The following is a 22,534-nucleotide window of genomic DNA, read 5'->3' on the forward strand; positions in this document are numbered from 1 at the left end:
GCCCCTGGCTCCTGTCGTTTTGCTGTTCTAGGTTAAAGCATCTTTAAACACCATGAGTTCCTGTCTTGCAAATATTTACATGCTGCTTAGCTCAGCTGGGCTGCAGCTATCTCAGACCCTGCTCTCTCCTGTCTGTGTATTTTGTCATGGAGCCCTGAGAGGTGCTGCAGCGATCTGGGGTGGGTGTCCTGGGATGAGGTCTGACTTGGGCATGGGTGCCGAGAGGTCCCCTTTCCAGAAGGCCCCTTTGGGACTTGCTCATTTGGCAGAGCACAGGAGCAGTCTGACCTCTCTGGGACTGATGACTTCCATGAGCTCTCTCCTGCTCACCGTAGGGCTGGGTCTGAGGCAGAACTATCAGTGAGACTGAGAGTTTAGGGGGAAGAAGAAAAACTGCAGCTCTTGCAGAGAGCAACCTGTCCCCACAACAGGCTCTAACGAGTACCCTCACTCCTCCCCAGCCCAGCTGGCTCTCCTCTCAGTGCAGGCTGCAGCTGCTTTCTCCAGCCCTGCAGCAAAGCCCAGTGAAGCCAGCCAGCTCGCTGGAGGTCTCCTCTCGGAAGTGGGGCCGTCACCTCTGTGGCGAGATGCTGACTTGCAGTGTTGGCGCTGCCCAGGCCTCCCCAGCCTCTCCAAGAGCAGCTCCCAGCTGGACCCATGCCTCATCCTCATCTGTCCCAGCTCCCTCCCTGGCTGCTCTGCGCCAGGGCCAGGCCCTTTGTGGCTCCTGGCTGTGGCCCAGAGCCCAGCAGCCTGTCGGGGCTGGGGGCCAGGCCGAGGTCAATAGTCCCTGTGCCCTGCCGCACCGGCCCTGCGCTTCCTTTATGGGGCTCAGCCCTGCTGAAATGGATTTCTGTTTTGCTGCACACACCGATCTCTGTATCCTCATCACAATAAAGATTTCTCAACCTGTGCCAGTGATGTTTTTGTGCTGTTTTCCAGACCACGGGACCTGGACAGTAGCGGAATGGAGCTTTTGGCATAAAAGATGGAAAAGGCCTGAGGAGGGATTTCCTCCTGCCAGCTTCCCAGTGCCCTGGGTTGCATGTGGAGCTGCTGTTGGATGGACAGGCAGCACTCGCCCGTGGCAAGGAAAAGCACCGTGCCCCTTCCTGGCTCCAGGCCCCTCCCAGGGTGGTCTGTCTCCCTGGAAATCTGCTAGCGCCCAAATCCCATCTTTTCTTGGCTTAGTTTTACTTTGACCTCCCTAAAGCAGTTTTGTCCACCCAAGCCATGGGCTGCAGGCCTCCGTCCCTCTGTCCTGCACCAGCTCCGCTGGCTTTGTGCCAGTGCTGTGGTCCCTGGAAAACAGGTGAAGGACACAGGGCCCATGCCTCGTGCCGGGGCTGCGCGGCTCTGCCTCTGCATGTAGCCACAGCTGCAGCTCAGCCAAGGCAAACATACTTGTCCCGGTTCATCATTTTTCTTTCAGCACACGCTCTCCCCAGTTTGCTCATTCTTACGTCTCTTAACTAGAACTTTCCTCACATTTTCCAGCCTTCCTCTGGTAACAAGATGGCCAGAATTAAAGCTAAGGCACCAGGTGGAGTCTTTAGAGGGCTGGCTGCAGAGGGACGGGCTACTGTGACCTGCATGAGCCAAAGGGGGACAGGGCTGGAATTCATATCCCTCTTGCCACTGTGGCACAGCACATTCCTGTTTGTGCGGTCCCTTCTCCTCCTGCTTCAAGGTCTCTCCGTCTTTGAACATCTGGGATGGGGGGTGGTGGTGGTGGATGATTTGTCCCAGATGTATTCGCTGCATTTTCCAGATTATGTCTTTGTTTACTTCCTGCGCTGTTTCTAAGAGCTAATGTCCTCCATTGTTTGTTTCTGCTTTCATCAGTGTCTTTTAACATGTCAGGATTTATTATTGGCTCAAAGCTTCATTAGCGTGTTGTTTTCCTAGACTGCAACGAGGGCCACGCTAGCTCAGATCAGATGTGCAGTGCATCAGCATTGGTTCCAGCTGCGCGGTGGGTGATGCTTGAGATGGATAGTTGGAGAAAGAGTGTGATCCCCCTCCAGCAGTCAGTGGTTTAGGAAACTTGTGATCAAGTGATTGCATCTGGACTTGTACAATTAATAGCCATAGATGCCCCTGTTCTCCATTAATTCGCATGATCCTCTTTTGCTCTAATTTATCTTCCATCTTCAATGAGGTAATTTCATTGTGCATTGTGTGCAAAATGATTCCTGTTAGTTTGATTTAAACCTGCTGCCTGGTTGTAGGCTGCCTCCATGCCTGTGCTATGGATAACGCTGAGTAATTCTCCAGACCCAGTAGTGCGTGAGATGCATTCTCCACCCACCCCAAATCTTGCTCATGGCACTTTTTTAGGACCTAGCATTCTGCCATCTCTTTTTCTTGTTGTTTCTCACGTCAGCGTCACCCTGTCTCCATAGGAAAGTGCACGCTTTTCCCATGTGTCCCTTGGCAGCACTGCAGCTCCAGCTCCGCCACTGCTGTCACAGGCCACTGAAAACAGCCTGGGAGGAGAAAGGGGAGAGGGAGGCAGCCCAAACATGGGGTTTGTGCGGGTTTACTACAGCCCTGCCTAATGCTCTCTGGCTGCCAAGTAACACCAGCAAGCACTGGAAAGCTGCCCACCCTTTTGGCATTGCCTGGCTTGCTGAAAGACGCGTAGCAGCGGCTCCACGGGAACCCAGCAGCCCTGAGAGCTGTGATGTGAAGGAGGCAAGGGCATTCCCACCACTGCATGGGCTGTCAGCCCTGCAAAACCCCACCAGACGTGGTGTGTTGTACAGCTGACGTTATCACTGCACACCCACCTGACTGCGCAAGCTGCTGGAGCAGCCGCTGCTACAGGGCACAGGTGCTTTGTAGGCGAATGCAACACAGTTTTCCCTCCCCTCTGTATCTTCTTTACCTTGCTCATAGGCTGTCCCCCCTCCATGAGGACAAGTGCTCAAAATGCTGCTTGCCCATCGCTCGGGCAAGAATACAGTCTCTCTCTGCTCTGCCCATGGCCCCAGGTGAGTGAGCTGCCCTGAATTCCCACATGGGAGATTTCACCAGGATATCAATGTCCTAGGGTGCAGACAAGAGACCCCATATCCAAACGAGGACCCTCAAACCTCCCCTGACCTATAAACAAGGTCTCCCTGTTTTTCTCACTGCTCCTTCTGGGAAATTGTGGCAGAAAGGTGGGCAGCAACCCAAGTGGATGTGGAGGACAGGAAGGACAGCAGTGGTGCCAGGCAGCACCGCTAGAGGCTTTGCGAGGGAAGAGGCAGCTAAAGCAACCTTTGTCACAGAGGTTAGAGCCACGCAGTGGGGAGCCACGAGAAGGACTGGTAGCTGTTGAGAACAGCCCTGAGTATGCTGAGAAGCCCATTGCTTCTGGAAGGGGAGGTGGCAGGAGGAGCTTCTTTCCAGGGTGGTCACTAGCCAGCACAGCATGCTCATGTCAGCAAAAGCAGCCTTCCTGCTGGCATGCCCAGGTGTGATGGCAAACCCTTTGGCTGTCGGCTAGAGCAGGGCTTGGGCTCTGTGTCAGAGATGGCCTACTAAACACTCGGGTCAGAGCAGCTAAACTGCTGGAGTTTTAGCCCCACGGGGCGAGGATGCAAAGCAAGACTGTCCCTGTCTGTGGGCAGAGCTGCGGGATCCTTGGGTGACTGCAGTCCGCTAGGGCAAGCGTGGATGTGGCAGAGGGATGGGGGAGGAATCAGCCTCCTCCAAATCCAGAGACAGTCTGCGTCTCTGCAAACAGACGGGGGCATTTTCGGCTGCCTGAAGGCTGTTGAGCTCTCTGCTGCTGCCCGTTGGGTGCTGGAGGGCGCTCAGCAGGCGGGCTTACACCCCCGAGCAGGGGGCTGCGCATCCGACAGCAGGCTCCGCACCGCCCCCTGCTCCCCCTGCAACCTCCCAGCTGGGCTGCCCGGGTAGGAGGGCACGGGGAGGGCGATCCTGGCCCCATCCCAATCGGGCCGGGGCGGCGGGGCCGCATCTCCCCCACTTCCCCGGGAGATGGGGCAGGAGAGCAGCCTCGGGGACCCGGGGGGCACCCACCCTCGCCTCGCCGGACTGTCCCCCCACGCGGGAGTCTCAACCTCCCGTGGGCACGGCGGCGGGGGACGACCGGGGGAGCTCCCCCCAGAAGAACCGGCCCCGCGGGGCGCCCCCCGCCCGCTCCCCGCTCCTCTCCCCCCCCCGTTCCCCGCCCGCCTGTGCGCTTGGCAGCCCCGCCGCCCTCCGCAGCCAGTTTTCCAGCCCTGCTCTTCTTCTGCCGTGACAGCCAGGGGCGCCGGGGGCCTGTTTGCCGTCCGGTTAATGAGTGAGCCGCAGCGGGGAAACTTCCCCGACGGCAGCGGGCGGCCGGGGGGTGCATCCCTGCCCCCGCTCCCGCCGCCCCCCGCCCGCAGGTGCAAGGGGCTGGCACTCGGCGGGGGAACTGGAAAGAGCTGGTTCCAGCGTGCACTTTAGCTCCTGGCCGGGAGGGAGCCGGGGGCCGGGAGGGAGCCGGGGGCCCGGAGCGCCGCCGCTCGCCGCGGGACGATGGCGCGGGGGCTGCGGCCGCTGGCGGGGGCGCTGCTCCTGCTCGAGGTGGCGGCCGCCGTCAGCTTCGTCCACCACCGCTACGAGGAGATGGTGCAGGCCCTGTTCCGCGTGCAGAGCGAGTGTCCCTATGTCAGCCGCGTCTACAGCATCGGCCGGAGCGTCGAGGGCCGGCACCTCTACGTGCTGGAGTTCAGCGACTACCCCGGCATCCACGAGCCCCGTGAGTACGGGGGGACGGCACGGGACGGGACGGGACGCGACGGGACGGGACGCGACGGGACAGTCCCGCTGCTCTCCTGCCACGCGGCGCCGTGGGGACACGGGTGGGGGCTGCCCCCGTCGCACGCAGGACTCCCGGAGGTGCCGGGGGGTTCTGGCAGGGTCCCCGGGGGCGCGTTCCCAAAGGCTGCGTGCGCGCACGGAGCGTGCCGGAGCCGCAGCGGGGCCCAGGCACGTACTTTGGACAGAGCCGTGGGTTTTAAACGCGGGCTGACGCAGGCGAGGTCGTTCCAGCACGCCAACTTCTCCGCCACCCTCTCCTGCCCGAAAGCCAGCCTGGAGCCGCAGGGAGAGGTGGCAGCTGTCCCCCGGCCTGCAGCAGCAGGCAGCGCTGGGGGGGAACAGTCTGGTCCCTGCTCCTCGGGGCTGCACAGCAGAGGTGCTGCTGAGCTCCCGCAGCTTGGGCAGGGTGCATGGAAAAGTCATAGTCCCATGGAAAACAGACGGCAGTGCTGTAGGGGTGAGCGGGACCTGCTGCTGCACACCCCCCCCCCAGTGGAGCATCCCCCCCAGATCCCATTGCACACCTTCCTGCAGCCCAAAGCATCGCTGCCAGGAGTGCCAGGCAGCACGGTGAGAGCCTTCCCACCATGATCACCTCCGTGCCAGCACGGTGCAGTGAAACCCACACAGCACCAGGGAGACCTTGGACACCCCCACAGCACATCGGGGGCTGATTGAAAGCAAGGAGTGAGCAAAGGGCACTGGCGATGCTGTGCTGGGTTTTATATTGGCAGAACCACAGCAGAGCAGCTGGGAGGGCTGCAGGAGGTGACCGAAGTCTCCCTGCCCCAGGCAGAGACTCAGCTTGACCTGCTCCTAGTCCTCAGTGCAAGGAGCCCTGGCAGCGTGGCCTTGTGGCCCTGCTTCTTGGGTGCTTCCAGCTTGTAGCATGGGAATTTGGGGAATCTGTGGACTCCTTTGAAGGCCGTGGAATGTAACTCCAAAAAGTAAAGCCTTGAGTCAGCTGGCTTACATGCAGGAATTAGGGCTTGTGTGTCCACGTGGATAAAGTTTAGGGGTCTGCGAATTGAAAAAAGCTGACAAATCCTGCCTCAGACTCAAACAAAACAAAGGAGGAGTCCCTGCTGAGACCTTCTTTTTTTAAATGAAGGCTGCACATAACCCCAGGACATTTTTATCGATTTAATAACTGGATTACCTAATTAAGTCAGTTCTCATGTCTCCTGAAATCTAACCGGGTCAACACATACTGCCCACCCGCAGCGTCCTTCACTAAGGCACGGCAATCCAAAGGTCACAGGCAACAAACAGGCAAAAGGAAAATCTGGTGCCAAAATTATAATTGTTTTAGAGTCTGTCGTCAGCACATCTGGAAACTTGGTTGGATTTTGGAAGCAGCAGGTGCCCAGCAAGCAGGGCTGCAGTGTCTTTTGCCCCAGCATCATCATGGACACTGGGGATCGCTGCTGGTGGCTGAAAAACTCACAGTGAGTCCTGAGCCCTGCCAGCCCAACATGTGTAATGATGCCCTGTTTTGTCCTTACCCTGTCACATGAAACTTGGGCTCCCTTTTTAGCTGGATTCTCCTGGTATCTTTCATCCTACTGGTGCTGGTTGCAGCCTGCAACTTGACATTTATTCTGTGGCAAGTAACTGCTTTAAAAGCCTCTGGAGCAGGGAAAGCTTAACCCCATCCCTAATGGGTGCTGCCTCTCCTTCAGCAGAGCAGTGAGTCTCTGCTTGCAGACTCTAATTTTAGAAAAGCCGGGGGCAAGAGGCCTTCTTGCTCATTCCAGAGCTGCCCAAGAGGCAGTTTGATAAGCATTCAGCTCAGCTGCTCAGGGCTTCTCAGGGCTTCCTTCCCTGACTCTGGAGGGTGAGGAAGCCCCCAGCCATCCTCTCAGAGGCAGGTGAAGGGGAGGCAGAGGGGAAACCTCTGCTGCCTCCCACATGCATGGAGTCAGTGGGGACCCTGCCTCTCAGTGAAAGAGCATAGCTCGCCAGGGGCCAGGGATTGATTTTATCCTGTGGTGGAATGAAAATCTCCTTAAAGCTTGCCGACCAGGAATGTGCCACACGGGTGAGAGGTACTGACAGCAAACTGCGCATGGCAGAGGCAGCAGAAAATGGCCTGTCCTCTCCTTCCTACCAGCAGCCCCCCGCACCTCAGGGCTGGGGGCAGCAGCTCTCCTGCCACCACCCCCAGTCCCTCTGTGCCACCTCCATTTTCCAAGGGAAAGGGCCATCTCTTGTCATTTACCGGGGGTCTCTCGGGCTTGCTGTATCTCCCTGTGGTGGGAAGGGGCTCCCCGGACCCCAGTCACAGCTGATGGTGCTGCTGCTGTGTTGCTCTCTGCAGTGGAGCCGGAGTTCAAGTACGTCGGGAACATGCATGGGAACGAGGTGCTGGGCCGCGAGCTGCTGCTGCAGCTCTCCGAGTTCCTGTGTGAGGAGTACCGCCGGGGCAGCGAGCGCGTCACCCGCCTCCTCCACAACACGCGCATCCACATCATGCCCTCCATGAACCCCGACGGGTACGAAGTGGCTGCCAAGCAGGTACCAGGCAAGCGAGCGCCGCCTCCAGCTGGGCAGGGGCCGAAAGCCCTCCCAGACGGGGCTCCTGCGGGGTCCCCTTTTCTGGGGCAGTGGGAAGGGGACATGTTTGTGGTGGGTGCTGGTGGATGCTTGCACGCCAGCCTTACCCACTGTGCTACAACTCAAAGCCACCAAAGCACTGTTAGGATGGCCAGTCCCTGCTGCACCCACCCTGTTCTTACCCCCACGATGCACCTTTGTCCTGCAGGGCCCGGACAGCATTGGGTACTTGACGGGGAGGAACAACGCCAACGGTGTGGACTTGAACCGCAACTTCCCTGACCTCAACACATTCATGTACTACAGCGGGGAAATTAGCGGGCCGAATCACCACATCCCGCTGCCTGACAACTGGAAAAGCCAGGTACCAGCCTGGGATGCTGTATCTGAAAAGGATACAGTGGTCCTTTTCTGCACGCAGAAAACCAACGTGGGCCTGCCCCTTGTTGCAGTTCACCCCTTCTTCTCCTCACAGGTGGAGCCAGAGACATTGGCTGTGATTCAGTGGATCGGCAGCTACAATTTTGTGCTGTCGGCCAACCTGCACGGCGGAGCGGTGGTGGCAAACTACCCCTACGACAAGTCTCAGGACCAGCGGTTCAGGAGCCACCGGCGCACAGTCAACACACCCACCCCTGACGACAAGTTGTTCCAGAAGGTGAGGATGGGAAAGTGTTGGTACGTCGTCCTGATGGTCCTGCTAGGACTAGCTGAGCCTTTGATTTTTCTCCATTGTTCAGCTGTCCCAGAAAACAGTGCCTTCAGTCACTGCTTCCATTAGGAAACTCAGAAACCAGCATGAGAATGAGCAAGTCTGCGTTAGAACAGCTAATGAGAAAAATGTCTGAGCTGGAGTCAGCCTTCCTGGGAAGCACAGGGCTTGCCAGAGCGCGCTGGGAGCAGGGCTACACGCAAAGCCAGACAAAGCCTGCAGCCTGGGGCAGAGGCTGGTGGTCCCCACTCAGCCTCAGAAGTCAGACATGCAATGAAGTAACTGTTTTTGTGCTGACAGAGTGAGCTTATACCAGCATCTGAACCATAACACAAGGAATAGAGTGTGCATTAGAAAATGGAAGCACCACTCTCTCTTAAACTTTGTCTTACACAAAGAACAGGCTTTGGATCCAGTGTTCCAGTTTCGACCCTGCCTTCATATCTAAAAATAAACAGCAATATTTGATAAGGGCAATAAATATGAAGATGCCAGAAACACAAGTTGCCCAAACTCTTTCCTAATAAAATTCCCCTGGTAGATGTGATATTTGCATCAGGGTTGACACCAGTTAGCTTCTGTCCTGTATTTACTCCTCCCTTTGGTGCCATTAGCTGGGTGGGAGGGCAGCAGGAGCAGGCCAGAAGCTGTCTGTGCCATCAGCAAGCCCTCAGCTTGCCACATTTCTGCTCTTCCTCCTGCTCTTTCACCTGCCTACATTTCCTAGAGGTCCTGGCCACCTCAGGTTGTATTTCACGGCAGTGAAAGGCAGGATCTGTCTCCTGTGTGACTGCCAGCCATGGTCTTTGCAGCTGGCCAAGACGTACTCGTATGCCCATGGCTGGATGCACCGCGGCTGGAACTGTGGGGACTACTTCGCTGATGGCATCACGAACGGGGCGTCCTGGTACTCGCTCAGCAAAGGTAAGGGCTGGGCAACACCCACCGCAGCAAGGCCCAGGGCTGAAGAGAGGTCAGGGGATAGGCAAGACACTTAGGGAAGGCTGATAGCACTTTTCTGGTGGTTTTACCTCAGAGAGATGGAAGGGGAAATAGAGCCCTGAAGGAGAGAGCTGGGCAGCCACGAGGGGAAGGAGCTGCAAAGAAAGGGAGCAGAGCAGTCCTGGTGGAAGAGACATGTACCAGGACACCCGGGACATGGGAGTGGGAAGGGAAGGGGCTTTGCATTCCCCTGGCCATGGCTGTCCTCTTCCAGGCATGCAAGACTTCAATTACCTCTACACCAACTGCTTTGAAATCACCCTGGAGCTGAGCTGCAATAAGTTTCCCCCCGAGAAGGACCTGGAGCGGCAGTGGATGGCCAACCGGGAGGCACTTGTTGCTTTCATTGAGGAGGTAAGGAGATGGTCCTGCGACCTACACCCCTCTCCTGCAGTTCCCAGCAGGCCCCAGCCCTGACGGTAGGGGGCCAGCAGGCACTGGGAGCACTGGGGTAGGAGGGAGGGGATCATGGACCTTGCTGGGTGCTCTGGAAGGGATGTTGGTGGGCTTTGGGGTGGCTGTTGTGTCCTAGTCCTGGGGAGAACCAGCACAGCCAGGGGTATGGGGAAAAGTGGTGGTGTCCCCAGAGCTCTGCCTTCCTCCAGCACCCAGAAATACCCTCCTGAGCAAAGGGAGGGCCTTAACCCAGCCAGCACTGTCTCCCTGCAGATTCACCAGGGCATCAAAGGGATGGTGTCAGACGAGAACAACAACGGCATTGCAGGAGCAGTCATTTCTGTCCAGGGAATCAGCCATGACGTTACCTCCGGTGGGTCGCCGATCCCCTTACGTGGTGTCCCCCTGAGAGGCTGTCTGGGTTTGTGGGAGGGGAGTGAGGCCACAGTGAGAATTTTGCTCAACACGTTTTGCTTCTGAAAAATGTTAGCTGTGAGAAATGAGCGGTGCGCAGGGTAGTGCTGCTGCCTGTGCCTGCCAGACCAGGGAGAAGGTGGGTTCACAGGCAGCTGGGCCAGGGCCTCAGGGGATGCAACCGTGGTCTAGGAAGTGAGAAAAAATGAAGTGGATTTTCTGATGTCATCCTTTCCTGTAATGGTCTGTTAAAGTGTAGGTACACTGGCCACAGGTCATGTCAGCTACTGTTTGAACAGACAGGGTAAAGATGTAGCTAAGCAGCAATCCTCTAATGTATAATCTATAGAAGGCAAGACAAGGGGGATATAGTGCTGGGTGCTGTGGGGACAAAATGCAAAAATGGAGAGGGCTGAGGAAAGAAAGAGGTGAGAACTGGAAAGCAAACCTTGTTGCCAAGGACTTCAGAGTCCTGTGTTACCTGAGAGAGAGGAGAGAATACCCTTGTACATAACCAAAGAGTAGGTTGAGGGAATAATCTGCTCAAGTATCTCAGTGTCTACCCAGAGCTCAAATACTTGATAGCAAGGGACACAATGGCAGAACAAGATGAAAGGCTGGGAGTTCAAGCCAAACAATTTTATATTGAGAATGAAGTACCACTTCAGTTGATCTGAATTGTGGTGGTTTCTCATTTGCTGGCTGATTTTAACCTCGTCTTCATAATCACCCTTCTCCAACCTGCCTGGCTGCAGAAAAAAAAAAAAAAAAAAAAAAAAAAAGCCAATATTGCAGTTCTCCAGAAGTCAGACTAGGGAATCATCAAAATTAACTTCTGGCCATAGGTCTGTGACTCGGTGGCACTCTAACAGTAAGAGTGGCACTCTTACTGTGCCAGCCAGCTTCAAGGCCATGCTGGTGTCTCCACTCCAATGTCCTGGTGGGCGCAGGATTGTCCCAGCACAGGCTCTGGTCTGACATTGCTCTCTCTCCATCTGATCCCCACTGACCTCCTAGGATGGAAATTTCTGTTGATCTGTCTCACCCTTGTGGTGAAGCTGTGCTCCCTGACACTACCAAGCTGCCATCCATGATAATTGCCCCGTGTACCAGGAGGAGTTTGGCTTCGCCATCCTTGTAGCTGTCCTTCAAGGAGCTGTGAGCAGATCCCCCCCCACCTCTTCCCAGCCAGGCTGAGTCCACCTAAGCCAAAATGCACAGGCTGACTCAGATTTGCAATTCCCGTGCAGTTCCATAGATGGGCATGCGTTCAGATGCTCTAAGTAATCCCTAACGTGCTGCTCCCTCGCTGTTGTCAGCCCCCTGCCCCCCTGTCCCTGCCCCAGCAGTACACAAAGTGCTCCTGGGGCTTTCTTGTGCAGGAAGAATCAGGGGAGCGGTAACCTGGTGAGAGATTACAACTCTGCTGGTAACACAGACGTGGCAAAACTGAATATGACAGGCATTAAAGATGCCTTCTGCATATGCAGAAGGAGTCAAACTGGAGCCATGAATGCCCTTAGGCCTGCTTCTGTGTGACCAGCGAGCGCTCAGATTTGCACCCTCCCTGTGAGAGGGCACAGCCAGCACTGCTGCCTTGTCCCCTTTCACTTGTCTCCTTGCAGACCGACCTCTGCTCCGTGGCGCTAGTGAGGCATCACTTGCAGGCTTCCTGCGTGAATCCAGCCTTGCAGGAGCCAGCAGATTTGGAAGGAAGGCCAAAAATTGTCTGGGTTTTGAAGGCTGCACATCCTCAAGGAAGGATGCTCATTAAGAGCTACTGGAATATATTTTACTCTGCAATCTATGCATCCTGAGTGCTTTCTCTTCTCACCTTGTGTTCCAGGCGATATGGGGGATTATTTCCGGCTGCTGCTGCCTGGCACTTACACTGTCACAGCCTCTGCAGAGGGCTACCAGCCCCAGACAGTGACAACAACAGTTGGCCCAGCTGAACCTTCACTGGTGAGTCAGGCTGCGTAGTCACAAGGGTGCCTCAAAAAGTCTCCTGTGCTCCTTTGCATCTTGGGCATGGGGTGAGCCCCTGGCTGGCCAGGTCTGCTGCTCTTCAGCTCTCCTCCAACCTCCCCACTTTCCAGGACATGATGGTTTAGAGGCAGTGTCTGTTCCCTGAGGCTGTGCTGTCCCCTTTGCTCTGTGGGTTTCAGTGCTCTGCTGCCATCTGCATCGTGCCTGGGATCAATCATCAGACAGGCAGCAAGAGGCTGAGGGCTGCCCCTTTTTCTGCCGAGAGCTGCCGTGGGGACCAGGTGCCAGCAAAGAACAGCCAAACACTCCTTTGGGAGTTTATCTCCTTTGGGAGATAAAGTGAAACCAGCTCTTACAATGCCCTTCTAAGTGCAGGCTGGACAACTCAAAATAGGTTATAAAAACAGTGGTTGGTCAGCCCTTGCCTTCTGAATGCAGCAGGACCTTGGGCATGGTCTTGGCTGAGGACTGGCAAGACCCCCCCGGCTGCAGCATGCTGGCACGCCATGAGCTTCTCTGCACGCACTGCTCAGGCCCTGCCTTAAATACACTGCGGTGGTTCTCCCACCCTCCGTCTCTTCATCCCACCCTACCCAGCCTCTGAAGTTCTTCCAGTGCTGCCTTTTTCTCAGAATTAGAAACCTTCTAATTTCCAGCCTAAATTTATTTATGGTCAGTTTATCCCTATTTGTTCTTATGCCAACACTATGCTTTAAATAGCTCCTCTTCTTCCCTGGTATTTATTCCCTGATGTATTTATAGAGAGCTGTCAAGCCCAGTCCTAGCCTTTGTTTTGCTAGGTTTAGCACCCTGTTTTTTTGCTTTCCTTTGTAAGAGATTTTCCTTTCACCACTGTAGGAGACAGATTTTCTGTAGGAGACAGATTTGTTCCCTGAGGGTCTCGTTTTGCAGATCTCCCCAGGTCCCTCTGCCCCTTCCCTGTTGTGACTGCATTTGTTTGCCTTGTTCCACTGCTACCCCACAGCCATTTGTTTGATCCTTTTTGGTTGGACAGGGGTTTCTTTTGTGGATTTTTTTTTTTGCCTGGATCTACTCAAGTCACTTGTCGCTGCAGGAGTGATTAAGCGGGTTTCAGGTAACAAGATGCAGTTGAGAAGGTCTGTCTGTCCTAACCATTCTGTGGATTAAACATTTACAGAAATGCAAAGCAAAGCTTTTTCTTCATTCTCTGTGAGAAAAGATGAAAAAGGATCATAGCTCAGTCACTTGCCTTTCACAGCTCATCCTCAAATCATCCGAGGACACTGCATTGCCACAAGAGCAACTCCCTATGTAAGAAATGTAGCCGATGGTTGGTACAGTATTTTCCATGGGGAAAAAAAAATATTTCCAGCTGATTTAAGCACTGAGTTCCCATTGTATCATAACACTGAGCCCGTGATTGGCAACGCTTGTCTTGGCCATGAGTTAGCTTAGAATACAGTCAGCTGGGGCAGGTCCTGCAGACCCCTGGAGCCAGCAGGGCACAGTCACTGTGTTACACGGTTGTTATTCTTTCTCCAGGTGCATTTCCAGCTCAAACAAGATGTGGTGAGGAAGCCCCCAGAGCGTAAAGCCTCAGGCACACGCACGAACAATAAAACCCTTCAGAAGAAAGTAGTGCCAAGAGCCACCCGCCGGGGGACCCAGAGATGAGGACAGCTCACTTGGCTGGGAGCTGAGGGAAGCCCTTTGTATGAGGCCTGGCTGAAGACTGCAGCCAGTGAACTTTCCAAAAGTCCAGCATGAAACTAGCCCGAATTATTAGGTTATTAAACGAGGAAGTATTTAATCCCTGAGCAAATCGTGAAGTCATTCACAGCAGAATGCGTCTGGGCTGCAGGCCCCCAGGCAGCATGTCTGGAGCTGCGGAGCTGCCCTCCTGCCCTTGTTCTAACCAGGAGAGCTCTGCTCCCTGCACTCCAGGAATCAGCTGCTACAGCCTGTGTGAGTCATTCAGGCACTGGTGCACAGCAGGGAGAATGAGTCCAGGTGGCGAGTGCTGCCCTCACTAGCAGGGCACATGAATCCTGGCGCTCATCCTCTGGGTGTGAGCACCGTGCTTCTCCCTCAGGTAAGGATGGTTGCTGCCTGCAGACCCTGAAGTTAGAGGAAGGTCAGTTTAAAAGCAGTTGGTGCTCAGCTCTGTGCCCAGCTCTGGACACAGCGTGTCCTATGCGTAGCACAGCTGTCGCTGCGTGGAAAGCCACAAGCAGGAATTCAGCATTGGGTTGTGGTGCTCCAAGGTGAGCGCCCAGCTAGTGATGTTACATCCATGTTGCTGTGCAGATGGGACTTCCTGGTAGCTCGTTTGGATTATTTATAGTGAGACAGGATGAAACGGTACATGCCGGCAAAAGCAATGGATTATCCTGTCTCCGTATGTCTTCAGATCCAAACCAGATGGCTCTCCAAAGGGTCTGCTCGCGCCAACACAAGCAATTAGTCTGAGCACAGGAGCAGCTAGGTGAGGTCTGACAACAAGCGAGTAGGAGTGCAGGACAGGTGATTTGATGGTCCTGTGAGACAGCTTGTCTGAGTCTTGGTTCCGTCAGTGTGCAGCAGGGAAATCCAGATGCATGACTGCCGGCAGTGTGCTGGGCAGGCACAGTGCAAGCCTCTGAGCTGTAATGGGGTTAAAGGTATGATCCAAGGTTCAGCGAGGTGGGGTGCTAGAGGCTGGGTCTTAAAATGCTGCTTGCCCTGTCTGGGCAGGCTTGAAGTAGAAGCAAAAGTGGAAATAAAGCTATTTCCACCCTAAAAGTATCTTAAGCAGGCAAAATCTTTCTGTCATTCTTCATATAAATAAATAATTCCAGAGGGATAAACAGTCCCAACCCATGCATCCCCACAATTTCTTTTTGTATGACTGATTATCCTGAGTTCCCCTCCGTTGCACTGGCTCTCTCCATCACTCAAGCCTCTCCAGGACGTTCCCCCAGACATCTCCTTGCTCCTCCTCTTTTGAGACTTCATCTCTGGAGAGGAACCTCTACCAGCCTACTGCACAGGCGGTATTCTGCACTTCATCCCTCGCTGTCGCATCCTCCCCCGTCTGTGCTGCAAGATGCTAGCGGCATTTTCAGCCCTAGCAGCACACACACGCCCTTGTACCTCTGCCTGCTAACAGAAGCTGTTTCTCTGCCGTGTCTGTTCTTGGAAAGGCAGAGCAAACTGTCCCTCAGAGGGTATCTAGTCAGGCTACTGCAAAACAGTGCCAGAAGCAGTATTGCATGTTACCATGGCTCTGAGTGATTTTGGTCTGCACAGGCCGGTGTGGGCCAGAGACAGTGGCCAGTTCCATGTTCATAACCAAAGCTGAATTCATATTCTTTTTTTCTTTTGGCATCTGGAAGGAAGTGAATAAGGACGGTGAGGCTGAGACATTCAAACTCTGTTGTGTCTTAACACTTCTTCCCATGGCCAAGCCCTGCAGCCTCATGCCAGAGGCTGGACCCTCCTGTTTGAAGCCTTGTGTAGGTGCACATCCATGCAACAGAATTACCAGAGGACGTGCAGAGAGGGTGAGGGAGGCCAGCCTGGCTCCATGCTGCATGCTGAAGGATCTGCTGTCACCATGCATCTGAACCATGTGCAACATACTCCTGCCCCCAACCACGGCATTAGCTCAGCTTGCCTCCGAGGACATATTTGAAGCTGAAAGCAAGGAAGGGGCTTGCTAGGGAGCAGCACTCAGCTGGGATCCTGCCCTGGTTGCACTGCTGGCTAGATCAGCCGTGTGGTCCCTGGGCAGGGGGATGGATGCGCTGCTTGCTCGGAGCTGCTCATGCCACCAGCACCCATCCCAGCATGGTCACAGGTGGCCTTGCGGAGCCTGCTGGTTGCAGGGTGCTCTCATATTGCCCTCTTGTGGTCCTAGAAAATGTAAGACCTTCTCGGTTCCCCTTGCTTTCCAGGGCAGAGTCGGAGCAGGGGGATTTCTTCTGTTTGGAACAGGACAGGCCTTCCAGGAGGCCACTGCACTCACTCTGGCAGGCTGCTGTGGGGTTGTTGGCACAGTAGCGAAGTTGGAGTCTCCATGGAAAGCTTTTTGCCCTATAAAACAGTTCCTACAAGACATAACCTTTTTGTTTTGAAAGCAACTCTCTCTGGGCTGGGATTTGTCCAGCACAATCCCCTCCCAGCTCTGAATATTTTTGTGTTGAACAGTTTGGTAAGGCTCCACTTGGCCATGGCCAAGCTCTCCACGTGAAAACACAGTTACAAAATGTTTCCGAGGCAGCACTCTGTCAAGCCCGCCTCTCAAAGGCTTGCCATGAACTTAGTCCCAAGTGTTGCAAGAAGCATGGTCTAAAAACAATGCTAAACCCTCAGACACATCTGCACTGCAATGATTTCACATCCTTCTTCCAGGCTGCAGAGTCCCAGCCTGCCTGGCAGTTCCCATACCCCTAAGCATCCTCACTGCCCTCCTCTGAACCTTTTTCTGTGGCTTGCATGAAGGAGGCAGAACAAGGGAAAGTACAAATAGCTGAACCCAAAGAAGGGTGAGGCATCTTTGCTGGGGATGTCAGCAGAGGTGGTTTGGTCATGGCCGTGACCTGGAAGGCCACAGGAGGACTGGCATGATGGACTGTCCAGCAGTGCTGAGGTTAAACAAGAGAGAGATAGAAATGGATGACTGTACGAAGAACAGTCAGTAAAATGCTTAGTGGAGACATACAGGGGGACACATTTTACAGCTAAAAATATACAATTCTTTTTAAAGCGCATAGCTTTTCCTGGAACACTGGAAAAGTTGAACTCAAAGCCAAGGAAAGGGTTGGCTGGAAGTGAAGATAGCAATGAAAAGCTCAGAGCCACCACATAAGTAATAGTGGAGGCAAAGGCAAAAGAAGAGGGACACAGACCTGCCCAAATGCATTCAGTTAGTCCAGTGCGAGAGTTATCAGGAAAAGCTGGGCGGCCTCAGAGCCCTACAGGCTTCAGGGTTTGTTGCTATATGCAAGAGTGGTTTGGGACTCAGCTTCCAGAAAAAGCCTCGCAGCTTTCCTTGGATGGTGTTATTTCTGTCTTGGCACGTATGAGTTTAGACTGATTGCGCTGCTGCCTGCAAAGGACTCTGTGCTTTTACCCAGAGGTGCCACTGTATTTACCACCCACCCTTACCCCCTGGCTGCATTTCTGTGCTGTTCCCACAGCCCTGTGAACACTGACACCTGTGCGGTCATTTTACGGTGCCCTGGAGAAAGCTGTGGAGCTGCACCGAGCTCACTCTTAACTGTGTGCAGTTCAGGTCCCCCTCCTGGCTCTTGCTGGTCACATGCTGTGAGCCGGGAGAGCTTCCAAGGAGGCTGTGCACAGCTGCCAGGTCCTTCTGCTCCTACACCGCTGGGTAAACACTACACCTCGCTGGGCAGCACTGGCCATCGTCGAGGCAGACGACTATTTCCCATTGCTACTCAGGGCTACGGTCCTCTAGAGCAGATTGGCTGTTCTTTTTGCATAAAGGATGGAGTACCCTGGCTCAAAACCTCTCAGCTGGCAAGAACAGCAGAGCTTTTAGGCTCAGAGGACAACATTTAAAACCCAGTGGCAGGGTCTGGTGTCCATTCTTCGGCTCCAGCAAAGTGCACACGAAGAACCATACCTGCAGGGAAAAGCACCCAGCTCCTTGTGCAGCCCCAGGACCCCTGCCAACAGCAAAGCGCCGTGGCAGCCTTGTGGGTCCCAGCACCAGCAGAGCAGACGGGGAGTCAGCTCGGAGCCTGTGCACGCACTAACACGACTTTTACAGCGGGGCGTGCGCCGTGCTCTGCGCACCCTGTTCCCAGCTGGTGGCAAGCCAAGCTGTGAGCTCGGAGGTTGCCATGGAGAAGTGTAGCTAAATGCACAAACAAGTGTCAAGCTGCGATATCTGCGCTGGAGGCTGAGGCTCGGGGCTTCACAGCGTGCTGCTGAGGGAGGGTATCCCTTGGGGCACGGAGGCGTTTTTGGCCTGCCAGGAAAACCAGCGCGGGACCAGCTGTGCGTGGTGCGCCCCTCTGTGTGCTGCACAAACCGGCTGCTGCCTTCTGCCGGGAGCTCTTTGTTGTTCTCCATTTGGGGGATCCTACAGCGGGGCTAAGCCGCCAGGGCCAGCTCCTCGCAGCAAAACCGAGACGGCACCAGATGGACGGTGCAGCCCCGCTCCTCAGCTGTTGCCCACGAGGCAGCGAGAGACACCCAGGCGAAGGCAGCAGTGGGGAACGGAGCCCTGGCACCAGTGGTGCCTGCGAGGCACCAACACGTTGTGGGGCAGGAGGCGAAGCACTTTGCACGGGCAGCTGCGGGGGCTGCTCCTGCTCCAGCAGCGCCGCGAGGCTGTCCCGGGGCCGTCCCCATGTCACCGGGGGGGGGGGGTCCCCAGGCTCGGGGCCTGCCCGGTGAAGCAGCTCCGGCCGCGGCCTCCCAGCTCCAGCAGGCCGGGCCGGGCCGTGCGGAGGCGGGCGGGCGGCGGGGCGGGCCGCGGGGCCGGGCGGGCGCTGGGGGCCGGCCCGGGCGGAGCCGGGCGGCCGCGGGGCCGGAGCGGGGAGCCGGGGGCAGGGAGGGGGGACCGGAGGCGGGAGCGGGGACCCGCAGGGCCGGAGCGGCCGCGGCGCCCGGAGCGGGCCGGGAGCAGGTAGGGACCCGCCGGGGGGAGCCGGGCTCCGGCCGCTCGGCTCCCCCCGCTTTGCGCCCCCCCCTTCGGCCTGCGCCTCCCCCGGCGCGGCCCGGCCCCCGCCTCCGCTGCGGCCCCTCGGTCTCTGCCCTGCCTTCCCCCGGCAGGGAGGCGGTGGGGCCGGGCTGCCCCCGCCCCGGGCCTCCCCGCAGTGCCCGGGGCCGTGCCGGCTGTCCCTGGGCACGGGGGGTGCCGCTCGGTGGGCCCGGGCCGCCCCTCGGCTGGGCTGTGGCTGGGCTGTCCCGGCCCCCCAGGGCACGGAGCCGGGTGCTCGGCGTGTGCCGGGGCTCTGCCGGCTCACCCGCTGCCCCGACAGCGTTTCGGGGGGCACAGGCTGCGTGGAGCAGCCTTTGAGCCACCCCGGTGCTTCCCACCCTGCCTTCGTGCTGCCCGGCCGAGTGGCATCGGGGTGGGGTGGCTTAAAACGTGTGTGTGCGGCTGGTGCGGTCTCGGGGTGAGGGTGTGTGTGGCAGCAGACCCGCAGGGAGCTGGCACTGCCAGCTTGCTAACGGGGAGCACCTGGTCCTGGAGAAACAGCACAGGCGTGTGAGCTCCAGCAACCTGAGCGGTGATGCTGTGATGAGGGGCAGCACAGGTGCCCACGCAGGGAGCTAAAGCTGCAGGGTGCAGCGCCGTGCCTTCCCCAGCTGCTCCTCTGCGAGCACCCACGTTGCCCGTGCCAGCCTGGGAAGAGAAACTTCCGAGAGTTTCCTCCCCTTCTCGCTCTAGTAAATGCCAACCGCTGAGCGTTGCTGCCAGCCTGGCAGCACCGCCTGGTACTCTAAGAGAGGCAAGCTGGCAGTGCCTCCTGCAGTGGCCTCGCCAGGGCATGGAGGCTGCATCCTGAATGCCCTCCGAGGGGCTGCAGCTCTGGGGCTGAGCCTGTTGCCGCAGGCTGAGCAGAGCGGTGCTGCAGCTGACCCCGTCCTTGACACAGCTTTGGCCTCTGAGGTGAAAGAGCTCCGCTGCCTTTGCTGGTGTTTGAAGTACTTCCCCCACACCAGTCCTTTCACATCTCATTCTCCTTGCACAGTACCTAGCAAGCCTTTAGTTGTGTAATACATATTGCAAGTAACATCTGTTTTGAGGCTTTTCATGTTTACATGACTTTCTGCTGAAAAAGCTCGCTCTCCCCTTGCCTCTGCCATTCTCTCCTTCGCCGCTTCCATTATGATTCTCTTTACATCCACAAAAGGTCTGAAAGAGTTTGTAGATACAGAATTTGTAGCTTTTTAGGTATTTTGCCAAATTCAGCCTCTGTACTGTGCTGGGAGACGTCACCATCATCCCCCTCATCTTGACTCACTTCTCTGGCTGCAAGTCATGCTGGGCATCGTGTTTAAATGTGTCCTCCTTGTTTTCAAGGCCCTGTATAGCACAGTTAAAGCCCACATCTCTGAGCTGGCTTCTTTTGCTGTTCTTTAGAAATCCTCTGCTCTGCCAAGGACAACATTTCAGTTCTCTCTGCAGCTGCTTCAGTTGCTCCCAGTGCCCTTTTCCCACTTTCCCTGATGCCTGACTGCCACGCCACTGCACCCACTCTGTTGCCATTCCTCTTAGGATTAGCAGTGACATTAACAACTTGTATGTATGTGTAAACATTTTAGAAAAATGTTAAATTTGCAAGGGGCTGGGAGGAATTCCTACAGGAGAGGAAAGGCACGAGCCTCGTGGCCCTGCAGAGCCCCAGGTGTGTTCGCTGCCCTGGGGAGCGTGGCTGTGTGATAATCGTAGGGTTCGCTGTGCGGCTGCGGTGTCTGTGCAGTGGGTGGCTGTTCGGACGGACTTTGTAATGCCAGTGATGTGTGCCTGGGTGGGGTGCCCTCAGTAGTGCTTAGCACTTCACTACCTTAACTGATAATTTCCCCTCAACCTCCAACAAAAATGTATTTCTAATGAATTGTAAATTCATGATGATTGCTTAATCCCGCTTCTGAGTGGCATAGCTTTTAGTTTGTTTTGGTTTTAAAACCTTTGTATTAGGGCATAAACTATATTGCTTCCTTGTCAGGAGCACTTGGAGGCTCTGAAAAGGGTTAGGGCCACATGATAGCAGGTATCAATGGAGTCCCTCCCAGGGGATTCAGCTTCTCTGGAGATAGTGAGCAGCATAGAATGGGCGTAAAGGTGAGCAAAGAGTAGAGCTTCCAGTTCAAATGAGTAATCCCCATATTTCTGCACTCCCTACCCAACAACCAAAGCATCACCGGGGACTTCTGTTCAAAAGCTGCATTGAAAAATACCGGTCAGGGTACAAAGTAAAGCTCTCAGGTGTTGAGGAATGTCCTTGTATCCCCAGTTCAACCTGTTTTGGGGACGTACTGAAGGTACAATGACTAATTTTGTGATTGTGTACTGCCTACCTGAGGGATCCCAGGCACAGGTACTGCACGGCAGAAGGGGTGCAGCTGTTGGGATTTTGTCTGGTCCTTATTCTATATTGTATTTATGTTGTATCTATGTTGTCTGGTCCTTATTCTATGTTGTATCGTTTTAGACGTGTGCCTTGGGGAGGGAGAAGACAGGACTCGGTAAGGGTGTCTGTGAAGTACATGCAGCCACTCAGTACAGTATGGCTAGAACTGGGGAAGCTCTTATCTCCTGAGCTGGTGCTCTGGCCTTTGTGTGCTTAGGGCCACAATGCTATAGATTAAGTATCCACCGCAGTGTCCTTGCTCACATGTTTTGGCAAGGTGCTCTGCTTTGCATTAAAAATTGATGCTGTGCTCAAGTTTCCAGATGACTTTCATTCGCTTGCCATCTGGCCCAACGCGAGCTCCTCTTCCTTCCTCCCCAACCTACGCCTACCCCGCACAAACCCTGCCAGCCGGCACCGAGCCGTGTCCCGCTACCGAGCAGGTGACAGCACTGTGACAGCCAGTGCCCAGCTGGAGGGAAAAAAACGTGGTTTGGGTGACTTGTGTGGTACACGCAGAGCCCCTGTGGCAAACGCCCCGAACTGTCGTACACGTGCTGTGGGGAAGGCAGAGCTCAAGCAGCCGTTGTTCTTGGTGATCCTGGATCTGGGGTTTTGCTGATCCAACCTTGGTGTATTTATTGTAATGATTTCTGTATGTCAGGTTTAAAAGGAAATGAAGCTATTTCTTTTTAAAGCTGGGAGATTCCTCATCCTCCTGGGAGCCATATGGGGTCTGGAGATGGCAGGACGTAAGAGAGATCACGTGTTTCCCACTGCGAGAAGCTCAGCAGGGGGGCTCTGTGGGATCTGTGCAGACAAACAGCGTGTTTTAACGAGAGGCTGCAGCAGTCCGCATGGCCCCGGCAGGAGAAGGCTCCTTTCTTGCACCATTAAGCCTGGTTTTGCCCTGCTTGCTGTCTTGTCCGGTCTGTTGAGGTTTGTAGGGGTGGCTCTGCAGTTTTCCTCAGTCCCTGCATTGGCACCATGTCCAGGGCCTGGCTCAATGGGGTATTGTTTGTCCCACCCGGGAATGTGCAGGCAAGCAAGGACCTCCGGGAGCTTGCAGAGCAACACGTTCTGCTCGGAGCAGGGGGGTGACTGCAGTTGGCAGCTCCGAAGGCTCCTGCAAGTGCTCAGGGTGTGCTCCAGAGTGGGCAATGTCCTGTCCTTGAAGCATGGCTGAGGACTGTGCAGGCCTTGCAGATGCAGCGGGGTAAGGAGGAAGGGAGGAGAGGTGGCCACATTTGGAGGCCATGGGGAAGTGGGAGGAACAGAGGTAAAGGGCAGGGAAAATGCCTCGGCACGTAGTTAGTGAGCTGTTCCTGACACAGTCGTGTGAGAGGCCAAGTGACACTCCTGGTTTCTGCCCTCTGCATGTTAGGTACTGCTCCTGCACAGCGAGCGCTGCAGCAAATGTCCTGTGGAAGCCAGAGCCAGCAGCTGAGCAAGGCAGAGGGTATCGCTGTTTCTGGGGGTGGATTCTGTTTTCGGTGACCAGGCATTACGTTACAGTGAGGGGAAGGAGGCGTGAAAAGACAGAGGTAAAACGCATGGCATTTTTAAATTTAAAAAAAAAGAT

General features: G+C 55.6%; 2 protein-coding genes across 5 annotated transcripts in view; both read left to right on the forward strand.

Moving 5' to 3' along the window:
- Nucleotides 1-4,232: 4,232 nt before the first annotated feature.
- CPN1 (carboxypeptidase N subunit 1) lies at nt 4,233-13,667 on the forward strand. The gene is made up of 9 exons (XM_068688640.1): nt 4,233-4,744; nt 7,127-7,323; nt 7,571-7,726; nt 7,838-8,020; nt 8,887-8,998; nt 9,291-9,430; nt 9,746-9,845; nt 11,733-11,851; nt 13,400-13,667. Exons 1-9 carry the CDS (start codon nt 4,522-4,524, stop codon nt 13,529-13,531), a joined length of 1,362 nt encoding a protein of 453 aa, XP_068544741.1. The 5' UTR covers nt 4,233-4,521; the 3' UTR covers nt 13,532-13,667.
- A 4,690-nt stretch (nt 13,668-18,357) lies between these two features.
- Nucleotides 18,358-22,534, forward strand: part of DNMBP (dynamin binding protein) — a 32,140-nt gene continuing 27,963 nt past the window's right edge. For 3 of the 4 annotated variants that reach the window (XM_068688202.1, XM_068688206.1, XM_068688207.1), the window contains exon 1: nt 18,358-18,497. The gene's annotated coding sequence lies outside the window, so the exon portion shown is untranslated. Of the gene's footprint in view, nt 18,498-21,916; nt 22,497-22,534 lie in introns of those variants that run through there. The other variant, XM_068688203.1, reaches the window with a different exon arrangement.

The sequence above is a fragment of the Anas acuta genome, chromosome 7 (genome assembly GCF_963932015.1).
Source record: "Anas acuta chromosome 7, bAnaAcu1.1, whole genome shotgun sequence".
NCBI classification, from domain to species: domain Eukaryota; kingdom Metazoa; phylum Chordata; class Aves; order Anseriformes; family Anatidae; genus Anas; species Anas acuta.